This window comes from Aspergillus pseudotamarii (assembly GCF_009193445.1).
Source record: "Aspergillus pseudotamarii strain CBS 117625 unplaced genomic scaffold BDV38scaffold_19, whole genome shotgun sequence".
Taxonomy (NCBI): Eukaryota; Fungi; Ascomycota; class Eurotiomycetes; order Eurotiales; family Aspergillaceae; genus Aspergillus; species Aspergillus pseudotamarii.
In genome coordinates, this window is record NW_022475033.1 from 492,522 (window position 1) to 506,747 (window position 14,226).

General features: G+C 45.9%; 5 protein-coding genes across 5 annotated transcripts; 3 read left to right on the forward strand and 2 right to left on the reverse strand.

Annotated features, from left to right (window-relative positions):
* Positions 1-602: 602 nt before the first annotated feature.
* On the forward strand, positions 603-1,703 carry BDV38DRAFT_270396 (ubiquitin 3 binding protein But2 C-terminal domain-containing protein; the record flags this gene model as incomplete). Its single annotated transcript, XM_032057145.1, has 3 exons — positions 603-834; positions 894-1,614; positions 1,676-1,703. The coding sequence occupies 3 exons, from the start codon at positions 603-605 to the stop codon at positions 1,701-1,703; spliced, it is 981 nt and encodes a 326-aa protein (XP_031914941.1).
* A 3,682-nt stretch (positions 1,704-5,385) lies between these two features.
* Positions 5,386-5,791, forward strand: BDV38DRAFT_281811 (uncharacterized protein; the record flags this gene model as incomplete). Its single annotated transcript, XM_032059637.1, has 2 exons — positions 5,386-5,450; positions 5,506-5,791. The coding sequence occupies 2 exons, from the start codon at positions 5,386-5,388 to the stop codon at positions 5,789-5,791; spliced, it is 351 nt and encodes a 116-aa protein (XP_031914942.1).
* A 3,256-nt stretch (positions 5,792-9,047) lies between these two features.
* BDV38DRAFT_244053 (uncharacterized protein) lies at positions 9,048-9,461 on the reverse strand. Its single transcript, XM_032054266.1, has one exon. The coding sequence runs from the start codon at positions 9,409-9,411 to the stop codon at positions 9,175-9,177; it is 237 nt and encodes a 78-aa protein (XP_031914943.1). The 5' UTR covers positions 9,412-9,461; the 3' UTR covers positions 9,048-9,174.
* Positions 9,462-10,457: 996 nt separating this feature from the next.
* On the forward strand, positions 10,458-11,610 carry BDV38DRAFT_270397 (uncharacterized protein; the record flags this gene model as incomplete). The annotated part of the gene is made up of 3 exons (XM_032057146.1): positions 10,458-10,610; positions 10,663-10,699; positions 10,754-11,610. 3 exons carry the CDS (start codon positions 10,458-10,460, stop codon positions 11,608-11,610), a joined length of 1,047 nt encoding a protein of 348 aa, XP_031914944.1.
* Positions 11,611-12,611: 1,001 nt separating this feature from the next.
* BDV38DRAFT_281813 (glycoside hydrolase superfamily) lies at positions 12,612-13,133 on the reverse strand (the record flags this gene model as incomplete). Its single annotated transcript, XM_032059638.1, has 2 exons — positions 12,612-12,932; positions 13,002-13,133. The coding sequence occupies 2 exons, from the start codon at positions 13,131-13,133 to the stop codon at positions 12,612-12,614; spliced, it is 453 nt and encodes a 150-aa protein (XP_031914945.1).
* Between the last annotated feature and the right edge of the window lie 1,093 nt (positions 13,134-14,226).

Consider the following 14,226-nt stretch of genomic DNA (forward strand, 5'->3'; position numbering starts at 1 on the left):
TTTAAACAAAAACGTAGGTTTTGCGTGGCCGAGTTCCTAAATGGCATTGCTTCCCGAATGAGGTACAATTGGCAAGGTAGTAGGGACTCCAGGCGGATAGGGCTTTACGCACTATGTGAGAGCTTCTTCGTGTTGTCACTACTTGTACATACTATTAATAACCTATACGAACCAACGGATAATATCTACAAACCATGGTACTTGGTACATTAATGCATGTAATTCACAGTGCAGTCAGAGGCAGCCACTCATATTACGCGCTCAGATTGGTGAGCCATGGTTAACGATATCGCCACCCAGACTACACTTACCGAGAACAGTATTTCAATGCACGCGAAGCTAGCGGGATCTAGTTCACGATGGTGTTCATTAAGCATCGCCTCATTGGTAGGTCTCAGATATCTAGAAATATTCGTTCACGATGACGTCTACTATATCTCCCAGGTCAGTGTCCAGTTGGTCTAGGCTCACGAGTCTCAATTCTTTGAAACAAGGAACACTATCAACCTAGCCCCAAACATAAATATGCTGTATCTCCCTTAGAGTGCTATCACCTCCAGTCACCTCATCTTCAAGCCTCAAGATCCATACTATTCACGATCATGAAAAGCTTCATAACTTTAGCGGCTCTAGCTGCCAGCGCCCAGGGCCTCACGGGTCGCACTACTAATTGTTGCTTCCATCTTACTGCCTCAGGAGGTGCCTCGGGCACCGTTGGCCAGCTCAGCGATGGACAAAACCGTATTGGTGACAATACCCTGTCACCTGCGCAGTTCTGTATCAGCCCAGATGGGTCTATCACGGATGGCAGTGGCCGTGGCTGCATCCTAACTCGTGAATAACACACCTTTCGGATATTGGAAGGAGCTATAACAAGCTAACCTACAGCTTAGCGCCAACTACTCAATTCCAGTGTGATCAGGGTGCCACACCTGAGTCGGGTTTCTCTATTAGCCCATCTGGTCTGCTAGAGTTTCAAGGCGGTGCTGACTTCCTCGCTTGTGACACTGGCCAGAACGGTGGTATGAACATCCATGTCACTCCTAGCGCGGCCCTCGGGAAGTGTGTAAACATCCAATTGAAGGCCGACTCATGCGCACCCTCTGCCTCCTCTACCCCCTCTGCCCCGTCAGCCACTTCGTCTGCTAGCAGTAGCTGTCCGACCACGTTGTCATCCGGCAACTTTGAGTTTCCTCACCTGATCATCCTGGTCAACTCAGAGTCTCCCAATACGCCGTTAGGCAACTCATTCAACGGCACGGTGACCTCGACCATCTCAAGCATATTCAACTTCGATATTCCCCAGTCTGATTCTGGCAAGACGTGCACATTAGTCTTCCTATTTCCCCGGCAAGCTGATCTTCAGACCTCTTCCTTTAGTTTCAGCGGTGACGGCCAGATAAACTTTTCCAAGCTTTCCAAGGCTGCTACTACCTCTACTACCTTTGACAATGCCCCCTCTATCTCTCAGGACCTAGGTGATATCACGATCTCACCGGGAAATTCATTCGTTGTCTCAACCTTCTCCTGTCCCGCTGGTGAGACTATTGCCTTCGAGATGAAAAATGCCGGTACCACGGACCTTAACTTCTTTGAGGACTTCAACCCGTCGCCGTAAGTTCACTCGTCTTGATAGACACAGCTTTCTATCGAGCGCAGGCTAACGCTACTTCAGTCTGGGCCTTTTCATCACTGTCTGCTAATAAAGCAAGCGTAATCCCTTTTTTTTCTTTTTTTTTTTTTTGATAATTTCGTTAATGCTATTTGATCATCTGTGCTGAGTTCCTGAGTAGAGTGGTTATGCCGGAAACAATTTGCTCAAAGCCCCATACCTCAAATAGTCACGCTAATTGCCCTTGCAGAAAAGTCATTCATTTTGCTTGGCGGCCTGGACAACATGAAATTGGCGGAATCTTGTACTATGTCAATATTGAAACCAATTGATTATTTTTCTAATCCAGCAGCGCTGGTGAACTAAAGACTTGATAATAGCATATGGCAGGAGCTGATTCTAAGTAACCTAGTCGATAGTTCCTGTGACTGGTCTTCTTATATTTCTTCAAGTCTCTATTTATCTTACTCTAGATATGTAGATATTAATTACTTAAGTACCAATTCCATAGGACTAATTATGTTAGTAATAACGGGCAATCCTGTCTTCCTTCGAGGAATTTGCCAAACAGTTCGAAACGCTTTGCGAACATAAGTATCACGAACTCAGCCCCAAAGAACAAGAGGAGCGGATCTCCTTCGACTGCAATATCGATCATGTTTCTTCTTTTCAACCTTGTGGTGTAGACAAAGCCACACTGTTGTCCAATGTTCTCTAGTTATATTTCAGTGCTTCAATAGCCTTCAAAGCCTTCGTGGCATGGCCCACTGATTGCAATAATCCTGGAGCAATACTAAGACTCGGACACCACCAGATAGAAGTCAACCCCTCCCATAGACCTCAGGTGATTTTCCCAAAGCTGTCAAGAGTACATAATTTCACCGTAGTCGAGGTAGATAAATCGCACACCTCAATCTGAGACCTGCGTCGACATTGGTACAGTCTGCCAACCTTTCTGGTCTTCTTCACGATCGGGGACAATGAGCTGCAGCCCTTGTCGCCCACAGAAGCCATCATGTCTGCCAATTCCCTCAAGCGTCTGAAAAGAGCCAATTTCTTTCTCGTCAGTAAGGAAGACAGTCTCATGGGTACTATGTCCTGGAACGTCCTTTCGGGGAGGGTTATCCCATGGCGGACCGATAACATGGTTACCGATATTATGGATAATCGAGTAGAGTCTCTCAAACCGACGTGTCGACCAAAGCCAAGATAGAGTGCGGTTATCATATGCCACACGCACGAACGGGTTCATATAAATTCCCGTCTCGGTCAAGTCGTCTGGATATCTGCATGAGAGAGACGGGATTCAGTAGCATCCCAAAACACGTTGATATCTTGTAAAGCACGAAACTGTGCTGGGAGTCATGCCCCCGCATACCTCAGTCTTTGGCCCGGTACCACCTTGGAAGTCCTATGCGTCGAACGCTACCATACCGCAGCACCTCCGAACCCGCACAGCATCGCTTCCGGCGAGACGATCCTTCCGGCTTTGTCCGCTGCCAGAGTCCGAGAACCAGGGGAAAGAAAGGGAGGCTCATGCTGTAACCTTCTAAATCTCGGGGGGCATAGGTATCGTAGAATTTGAAGGGGTTGATAAAATGAACGGCACAAGCGGCGCGGTATTGCACTATCCCTGCGTTGTCCACGTTGGTAGAGAACAGAAGTTGTAATGGGTCAATGGGATTAACGGCGACGTCATTTAAATAAAGAATCATTGTCGTATTGAAGCGGTGTTATCTCTAACGGTCGAAGAGCCCGATTGCGAGCCTCGATTAAATACACAATGCGTTTTGTTCATTCTTCACCACCCGGAATGGTGGCTTTGGGGAGCTTATGCAGATTTAGATGGCCCTCGTATAAATTGACGTCTTGCATGCAACGCGTTTCTCTAGATCTTGCAGTGGGACTTTGCTAGCGTCACCACTGAAAATCATTTTCGCATATACTGGGAAAGGCATTGTCCTCTCGGAGTAGGTTGATAAGCTGAAGGACACTAGAGCCCTAGTGCCCTCGTATGATCTCGCCACTGCGGTCATACAGGGTTGCAGCAATAAAGTCGTTCTCATTGCGCGGGCTCCCTCGGCGTGGTCGATCCGAGTTCAATACCTTAGCACGAAAAGACAAATAGTGAGCTGGAAGTTGCGGGTATGACGGATAAAAGATCCATGTAACAACAGCAAGGCTCACAGTAGCCTAGATGAAGATAGAAACATAGTAATGAGGCGGTCGCGACCAAAAGCACCGATAGTATCCAGGATGCTGCGGCAAAGCCGGGATCAATGTCCTATAATATCTGCGGTGACGATACCCAATTAACGCCAAAATCCCTGAAAGTAAAGATAGCTGTTCTGAGAGCGCCTCAGGGAAGGATCGCTCTTGTGGTTTGACATCAGCCTCATAGAAATCATAACTCCTTCAGCAGTCAACAGAAAGCCACGTCGTCAGGTCGATGTTTGTCAGACAAGGGGTGCGAAGACAGCGCAATAAGCCGAACCCTTGCCTAACTCTACACATGACTCAGCCATTCGGGTAGTTCGGAAATGCTGCATGACGTATAACTTCTAAGCTACTAAGTAATGCTTTGTTTTGGGGCTGAAGCCAAGCAGCAACGTTGATCCTTAGGTAATGGATTTCCCACAAGATTGACCAGTCACATCACGAGGAGAAATGTCAGTAGTTAGTTATAAATTCCGTTTTAATCAATGCAGTGAGAACAGGAGGCGGGGAAGTTCGGTCATACATTCCATTAGTGTGCATAACTCCCCGTGGTACCTGCTGGGAATTGGGTTGATCTTCTTAGGGCATCTACGGAATACCTCCCCGAAACGTGATTCGTTGGACCTCGATCTCAATCTACGGAGACTCTCAGTATCAAGAACAACAAAGCATTTTACATGGTTTCTGCTTGTGCTCAATCTCCCGTACCTGAAGCTCTGCCTTCTCTTCCATATGCGTAAAATGGACGAGGTTGGTCCTGACTCAACGTAGTTGGAGAAAGGTTTGGAATCGATCGCAACCCGAGGTAATAGTAGATTTCCGCGTGTCCACTGTGGGCCCATCGGGGTTTGGGGCCCCATTCTTGTTGCAACGTTATTAAATAACCTTCCATCTTTAGACATGGCACAGCCTGATGATCGGTGTGCTCTCACACGCTGCAGGTATATGTGGGGCGCTGCAGCAAGGGATAACACGCGGTTAAACAACCACACAAATGCTTATCACGATGCTGAAGACGATTGGACGGCATTGATAATGGAGATTGCTGGTTTTGTTATAGCTTAGGATAGCCAAAACTATGGATTACTGAGGATTCTACAGGCGAACACTGCTTCAGCAAGGATAGGACCATATATGTTCTGGGGACAAGGAAAGTGTAGTAGAAACAGATGTCTGACGAGGCTTCTCCTTCCTGTATAGGAAGGGAGCTGCATCGGAGGAGATTCAATTCCGTGATGGGGCTATGATGTGGATAGTGGCCTGCATCACAGTTCTCCTTACATCAGATGGCTCCCAACAATAACAGTGAGCTTCTATTCGCGAGAGCAACACGAGATCTCCAGCGAGGAGGATTGCTTGAATTGGGGTCTGTCTTAGTCTACACCAGCCGTTCAACGTATCCCTCACCTTCAAAACTGCTCACCATGAGAGCCTATCTCAATTATAAAAGGAGGGAAACTCCCCGGCTTTGGATCACATAGGAATCATACTCCAACACACCCAGCGCTCCCAGAATCAACACACTTCCAACCAAACCACCCTTTAAACCATCCACAATGAAGTTCACTACCCTCGTCAACGTCGCACTTCTTGTGACCGGCAGCCTTGCCTACTCCAACAAGTAAGTGGACTTATTATGCCCTGTTCGAACTTGCTAATGACAATCGCCTGTAAAGCTGCAAGGGCTCTAGCAATTCTCCCAGTATTACTGATTGCCAGGAGGCGATCCGGAGAATCGATGAAGGTTCGGACTACGGCGACGGCTCTGAATTCTCCGTCGGAAATTGCTACATGGTCTACGCTACCAACGGTGCTGGTGAACAGAAGCTCAGCGGCAAGAACATCCGTGACACAGCACAATCAATCCTGGACTCCTGTGGTCACCACAAGGGAAGCTACGGGACCAACAACTGTGACTCTTGCCACGTCACCGTCAACTACAGAGCTCCTAAGAGGTTCTAAGAAACGATAGACGCCACCCCATGAGACCTGATTTGTGGTCTAGAATCACTATTTCTTCAGGTGGAAGAGCTTATTACGGAAGGAAAAGAACGGGAGGAGGCCTGCTTTGCGAGGATATTGTCGACTCAAGTAGGTTTTCATGCATGCACATAGCCATCTAGGTAGAGATGCTACGCAGATATGAACGTCATGAAGTGATTATTTTCCATTACATGATTCGTGTGAGAGATATAGTTCGATTAGGGCCTTGAGAGCAACATGTACTCAGGTGCCCTTTAGTAGGTATTAATAAGACCATGTCGAATACAGAATCTGTGTAAAGGGAGATTCACCGTTAGCCCACGCTCTAACATTGGGAGATAGATTGATGGAGTCTTTACAGATCGGAGTCATTTATCGATACTATAAATAAACTATTGGGGATAAAGGGTTCAACGCGCGACCTTCATGTCCATGGCATTTTGGTCGAGTGGAGTTGACATAAGCTCACACAACTTCCAAAAAAATGAGGTGTACAACTAGATATATATCCTATTCCTTTAAGTCCCGCCGCTACCAATTACGGTCCCTGAACTAGTGATCATTGCGAGCATGGAGCTCAAACTGTAGGGCGATGGTTGATGAATGGGACACAGGGATGACGTTGTAATGGACTTCCTCTTCAGACTGCTTAGCCGTAGGGTATGGTGTCAGCAAGTTCTAGTGAGACAAGAAAACATGTTGTTCCAGCTCAGGAATATTCTATATGTGCGACATAAATAGACACCAGTCTATACAGTTCACATTGATTGGCCAGGCTTCAACGTCAGCAGCATTGATGTGACGATCAGCGCCTGCCTTCAACCCCTCATCACGTGGTCATCAGCTGAACAGATGCGCTGAAAGCAGAGGCGCTCAATCATTTACCCATCCAAACCAAACTAACAGCTTCTAGCTTATTGCTGTTTTTTTCGCAGAAAGGCATGGCCGATAGAGTGGTAACCTCCCTTCGCTACGAGGAACGAGAAACCCTCCTGCGTTATATGCACGTGCCACTACTTCGTGAGCAGGTCTTAGGTAGCTCTTTCAAGCCCCGAGCAACTATAGCATGAAGTTGATATGTTAGACGATAGCAAATGCAAAAGTCGTATGGCCTGAATATTTGAACATCGACCTTATTACCGGGAGGCAGACAGTGCAACGAAAGACTGAAGACACAGGGATATCGTGTGCGTTGTTTTTCGACCACAATCCTTGACATTACTATTTTTTCTAGACGAGAAAACGTACGTCTATGCCTATATAACCAGTCCATCAATGGCAGAAGATGCTGCATTCAGTGTCCTCGCTAGCTCTGGGCCTTCTGTTGGAGTGGTTGACGCGCTAATTGAATTATTGGAAATGCTTGAGCGGAAGGCATTCGTAGCCCTTGAGGCGGGTCCGCTGAGAATCAAGCTGAATGGGTTGAGGTCAAAGACCAATAATATATGTGAATTATAGGTGCTGGTTATGTATTCTTAGTTGATCCAGCACAATATTTCAGAATGCATAGGAGTATGTCATTTGGGCACTTCCCTGATAGAAATTTGCCATGTTTGTAGGATATTTGACGTATTTGTTAATCATGATGCCATATGGCTGCACGCCAGACTAGACAATTTCTAACTTGTGCAAAGATACCGCAGGGGCTCGGACATCTTTCACTAGTCTTATAAAGTATTCAAATGAAGAGGGCCGTACAAAATGTATTACATATTGATGTAATAAAATGGTTTGATGCAAACGTATAAGCCTAGTCAGTGCTTAGCTGTTATAAAGGTGCAAAACTGAGAAACCATAGAAAATGGACGGATGAAGGTGAAACCATGACACATGAACAAATGATGGATTGTGTTTCTTTGTTCACATCACTATGGCCCGAGAGGCCTCTACTGTCCTGGACGTCGTTGCCACTTGCATCTACTGTGTGTGAACAGAATGCTCAAGAGGGCATCGACAGCCTGTTAAGTACTATATATACACCCGTCAATGCTACCATTTATAGAAACGCTCGAACGAAGTATCGCTACAATAGTTACAATTTATACTTGACTTAGTAGAGCCCTCTCTTACTCCTCTATACAATGTTTCACATTGGTCCTTTAAACACATGATAACCTGAAGACAAATCTAATCTTTCCCCCAAATTCATGAGTTCCACTTTCCAAGTCGAGAAGGACCTGCACATTAAAATCCAATAGTACAGTGAGCCAATCTGCAGGAAGCCAAATTCGGACCATTGTACCCACATGGATCAAAGATCACTATGAACCATTTACCATATTCAGCTATTAGTGCCCAGATCCTTGCCAATAAAGTTTGCCAAAGCTTTAGCAAAGCAGTCGGCTACTTTCCGATCCCCATTTTGATCACAGAATAAATATTTTTAGCTGAACCCCGACCCTGACCCCTTACCAGGATCGGCAATTCCGTGTCTGACTTTTGTAATCTAGTAAAATTAAAACTCATCAATTAGAGTGAGAGGTAGACGTAATTGTCTAAATACCTCTATGTGGAAAATCAAAATTAAAGATCAGTTGCCCCTGAAGCTAGTCTAACCTAGGGTGCGAACTTAAGTGCCTAAAGGAGTTTTAGGGCAAAAGGAACAACTAATATTAGGTTGTCACATGATCAACGGCCAAGTGACTCGTGGGTTGACTTGCTTTAATACTGACCATAGTATGGCCATTTGACATGCTAAAGGAGTTAGCGGTAAGTCTAAAGTGTTATCCTAGACTGCTCATATAGCATCGTCCTTTCCTGTGAGCCGTATATTGAGGGAGTCACTGTAACCCCAGCGCCATTCTAAATGGACTTGGTAAAAGTATATGTAAGAGATGAACAGGGAGGAAGCAAGCATTAGAGAAAAAAGGCAAAGAAAGGCAACGGAATGCAAATCCCGAAAGGTACCTAAGCAGTTCTACCAGTAATACAAGTACGGCGCAGAGAAAAGAAACCAATGGGGAAGCACACCGTTGAGGATCCCATAGCGGGTCCTGGAATACCACTCTTCTCCACTGCCATCGTGGCTGGTATGGCAGCAGTTGTCCTGTGGTTCGGCAGAGTTAGCGTGGAACCATGAGCCAGGGTTGACGCACACAATTCCAACGACATACAGGACGCTCAGGCCAGACAGTGGACTCTTAGCTACGTGGAGCCGATGATGGAGAAGAAGTCCGCCCAGATCCCTGCAGGTGAGCCATCATCAGGCATTGGTCTAGGATGATAATGGCCACTGGGAACGCCAGGGTGTCTAAGCTACACCTCCCTTGTGCTTTCTACAACGACATTCAGTTGAACAGTAGTGTTGTCGATTACCCCAAAATTAGGGCAGACATTTAAGGTGAGGGATTTTATTTCACCTATTAGTTGTCCAAAAGTGGAAGTTGGGGTTCCGTATTTAGCGTGGGAGGGATATAGTGCAGCCTTAGTACACGCATCGCCTTAGTCACTAGCTCCTCAGCCAAAGCATAGACTACACTAGGTGCAGTGTAAAACAGGGTCAAGGACAGACCCTCTGAAACACAAGAATCAGCACTTGGTCGTGGGCGATCAAACTGTGTTTTACCCTGGCCTATGCTCGTCTGAACTACCGTTTCCATCTCGTTGAGAACTCAGTTTGATCCTCCATAACTCTAATCTGAGACTTAAAAGTTGGCATACTGAGACTAAGTGATCCTTCAGGAACCGAAATTTGTGTCAAGTGGAATAAGCTGGTATTTTATCCTATTCTGTTGGTGCAAATCCGACCCACCCGAAAGTTTCCGAGCATAAACGTCTTAGGGTTCGGTATCGCAGCCAATAGGAGCCACGGATTTGTTAAGCTTCGGCGCCATCGGCAGATCATTTTCACCCCCAACGAACGGAATGCCCAAGCTTGCTTGAATTCCAAAGGTTTTGCTTGACATGGATCGTAGAACTTTGTCGTATCCTTTCCCCTGAGGGTATCCTTTGCGGTTGAGATGCCGAATTATCAAGTCACCTTACCAAATGCATGTTCCCGACAAGATCCCGACTCGGCCATACATTCTCACACCGGTCTAGAACGTGCGTTATAGGGAGGACTGGTAACTAATTTACTTAGCTTACAACATCATATGATAAAGATCTTCGCTTAATTTAACCAGCAGATCGATCGCCTCGCGTTTTAGAACTAGTCTGAGACATATATGAGGCATGGGGAAAAAGATTTTTAATTTCCACCATTCTTCTCTGAATGAGGAAACCACAGACCGAGCCATATCTCTCGCTATCGCCAAGGGCGCGAGTCGGGCGAAGGAAAGTTTGCAACCTCCAACGTTTCTCCGATGTCTCTCAAAGTGGATCTTTCTCCACCAAGTTAGGGTTTGATATGGACACTGCATATAGCTGGGGATCATGACGTCGCTGACTGTACAAAACAGCTAAGATTGACAAAGGTACGCCCGATATTTAACTGTAACAACGGTCTGTAGATACTAGCCACGCGAAGTAGACATGTCACATCCTCCAACACCCCACTCTTCTTCACCCCTCTTGTGGCCCCTTTATCTCGTTAATTTCTCCCCACTTCCTGTGGCGGGCGTGAACCTGTCTTCTGGCATTGACCACAATGCCCGGAGGTATACGTCCGCCACCTGAAGTAATGGCATCGTGGCCGAAGCCGAATATGACCGACCCCGAATCGCATGGGCCGTCGAGTATTGTCCTGGCGTCCGTATTTGGTGGCATTGCGCTGGCTACGGTTGGGGTACGGCTTTGGGCGAGATGTGTTATCCAGCGTCGAGGTGGTTGGGATGATGTCTGTGCTGGACTGGCTGTGGTATGTTGCCTTTATTGCGTACACTATCATCGTCAAAGAGCTGACGTATTAGATCCCTGTTCTCGGGTTAGCGATCGCATTTGTCCTGAGTGCGCCCTTCTCCATTATAACCTCGCCCAAAGATCAGAAACTGATGATGCTAGGCTCGGAAGTCTACGGCGCAAACCTCCACACATGGGACAATACACTACCCAAGCTCATCGCACAACGCCAAGTGGCACTCGCCATGGAGATGCTTTACGTGCTCGGCTCTGGATTCGTGCGAATTTCCGTCCTCCTGTTCTACCGACGAATGGGATTCCGATCGATATCGCAGGGTTTCATGCTCGCCACGTGGATCAGTATATTCTCCGTCATTGGATACAGTGTTGCCTTCCTTGCGGCGATATTCGGTTCCTGTCAACCACTCCACGCCTATTGGGATCAAATCAACCCGGTATGGGCAGCATCGCATACATGGAAATGCTATAATGAAGCGGTACATATCATCGTCGCGACAGGGGTCGCACTCATCCAAGATGCGGTTGTGACTACGCTTCCCGCGATCTTGTGTTGGAACCTGCGGATCTCGTTCCGTGAGAAGATCGCTCTAGGTTCCATTTTCGTTGTGGGATACTTGACTCCCGTTATTGCGGGAATAAGGCTCTACTTCATTGTCCGATTGTACTATGTCTCTTACGATGCATCGTGGACTAGTTGGTATTGCTGGATGCTGGCGATGATGGAATTGCTTATTGCGATTACATGTTCGAGTTTACCCGCGGCTCGTGTCTTTTTTAACCAGTACAAGCCCTATGTGGATTTTGTCGGCACCGCAAGAGGGATCAAGTCGGTTTTCAGCAGAAGCACATCTCGAAAGTCCATCTCCGCTGAACGGTCGAGGCGGGCCTCGTCGAGTACGGTCAAGCTGACCGAGCCGGCCCATTCTAAAAGCTCAACGACTTTTACAGACGAAGGGTTGGAGATAGAGCTGGACAGGATGCAGAAAGTGCCTGTATAATAATGCTTTACACATATGCTGTACTATCAATAAGACTCCTATTAGTTTCAATGATGTCATTCGCTGGTTCGAATGATATTCGTTTGCATAGTCTAGCCAAGACTTCGATATCCAAAATCTTTATGCTACTTGGTAAACGGAAGCAAGAGGGAAGAGAATCAACAGATGAAAGAATGAATGATAAAAAGAAATGAAGGAATGCCAGAAAGCGTTGCATAGGAACTACATCAACAAAACCAACTCGTTTCGGTAGGTCCAAATCATTTCCAGCTAGTTTAAACCTAGTACTAATAGTAGGCTCTGACCAGTAAACACGAAAGTTGTGTCTAATTTCATTCTAAGCTATTCGATTGCTAAATAAACGCACATGACAGACTAGTAGCGTAAGATCGCAAGAGAAGCTGCTTTACCCAACAGGGAGCTTATATCGAGAGATTAAACCACCGTTCGCCACTTCAACTGAACTACTATTCAAGCTCATCAACGTCTTACCGTAGGACCTAGCTCTATTTACCTCTTAGAGATTATGTGTATCTCTTTAACTCGAGAAACGCGGTTTTGTGATGTTGTTGTATTCTGCCCATAAATAGGTCCTCTTGGACCTCTGGCAGTCCTCATATATTCCAGGAGTGCCCTGTAAATATTATATTACTCTGGTAGTAATTACCATTTAGTGCAGGATCCGTTAGTATAACATGACCGCTGCCGCCACCGACTATAACTTGCTAAATGAAAATAAGAGAGATATAAGACCTAGATTACCGCCTATTATAAGGCCTTTTACCCATATTATAAAGCCAGTTCTTCTATTATACTAAGCGCTATTAATGCAACTATCGTCTTGGTACAGTTAAACTCTCGATGTAGGAAAGGTTGGCTGTGAATATATCATTATGATAGAAGTGATTGAACCACGAAGAAGAAAACATTGGGAAAGTGAAAAGAGGGTGAAACTATACTACTAGTAATAATGTAGACAGAAATGAAGTGCTCTCCATGGGTTAATAGACGAGAGGACGGGTGAAGTGGTGCATATCGATATCGGGCGTTGTATTCGAAATAGCGTCATAGTCCTTGGTTGTTGCGAGGCTCCCCCAGCCGTTGTAGAACTGGGTGTTATAGACATCAATCTTGTTGCCATGTTCACCCTCAAAACGCAGATAGTTGAACCCACACAGGTGGGCCTTACCCTGCAAAGCCGTAGCAACAGGGGCAAGGGTGATAAGAAAGTCAGGGCCGAAATCCGCTCGGAGGCGATCAACGAGGCGATTAATACCATTTTGGGACATTGGTTCCTCGATGTCCTGTTCGATCTCATCCAACTTTTACTTGACAAGGATGTTGTGCAGGGTCCTGTAGCACTCCTGGAAACTCTTATCGTCGTCTAGCACGATGAAGCTGCCAAGGCATGCTCCTCCAAGCATCGCCATCACCTTGAGTGCCCTTTGTTGTAGGGTCTGCTTGTCCTGCCACCGTGAAGCTTCTGTGGTCGGGGGTGAAGTCGTTAAGATATAAATATCCATTGCAGCCTAGATTGAAGCACCCAATAATGAGGTGCGTTGCTGTTTCAATTTGGAGCCAGCTCTCAACGAGGTACGCGACAGCCAGATCCTTCAGAGGGACTGTCATAGTTTGATAGTAAATCATTACTTTCCGAGGGATTTGTCACGGTTGCAGCTTGGAACTCGCGCTGGTCACTCCATCCAATCCGGAGGGTAACTGGGGGTAAGCAATATCATGGCCAGGCATGTTGTCGGAGATGAGTGAGGCTGAAACGTAATCAAGGAGCTGTTGCTGGATAGTGTTGGAATATATTGGCGAATTGTTGGTGAGAGGATACCTGAATATGCTTATACCAGTGACGAGTGTATGTCTGGTCTGGTCTTGGAAGGTGCGATCGAGTAGAGGTTCAACCACGCAGGACGAACTGGGATCCACTAGTAGGTTCAAGCTGGCCTGTCACAATTGGTATCTACTAGTAGCAAGGTAGGTGTAGACCGTGATGAGTCAGCCATGCAGAGCGGTTTCTGTACTTTGGTAGGTTGAAACTAGCCGTTCACGATTCATCTCAAACTTGTGCCTATATAAACTAGTAGGTCAAAAGTCTGAAGACACCCGAAAAAATCGGAGAAATGTAACAAATTCAAACTCAATTTTCTTAACCATTTCAAAAAATATCGATCTACAAATTAGTTCTATAGAATCCCTATATCAATACTTTATATACCAACCATATACTTAATATACTGCCTGAAGTCTGCAAGATATAGATAGAATTAGGCGATCTATAATCTCTTGTAGGATAGTTTACCAGGCCTCCCTAATATACCTTTTAAATAGGGTCCAGTCAATTTCTGACCTTCTGTCTAGAAAAAGTATAGGGTAGAGCTCTAAAAGCTTGTATTTTAGTAGGGCCCAGATATACTCTATAGGGTTTAAATTAGGTGAATAGGGCGGCTATTCTAGGACCCAAATCCCGTGGGATTCAAACTAGTCCTGTACTTTGTAGGAAATATGAATTTTTGTATTATCCTGTTAGAATATAGTTCCAGGCTTGTAGATCAGTAGAAGGTCTTTTTTTAGATAGATAATATAGGATTTTGTTAAATAACTATC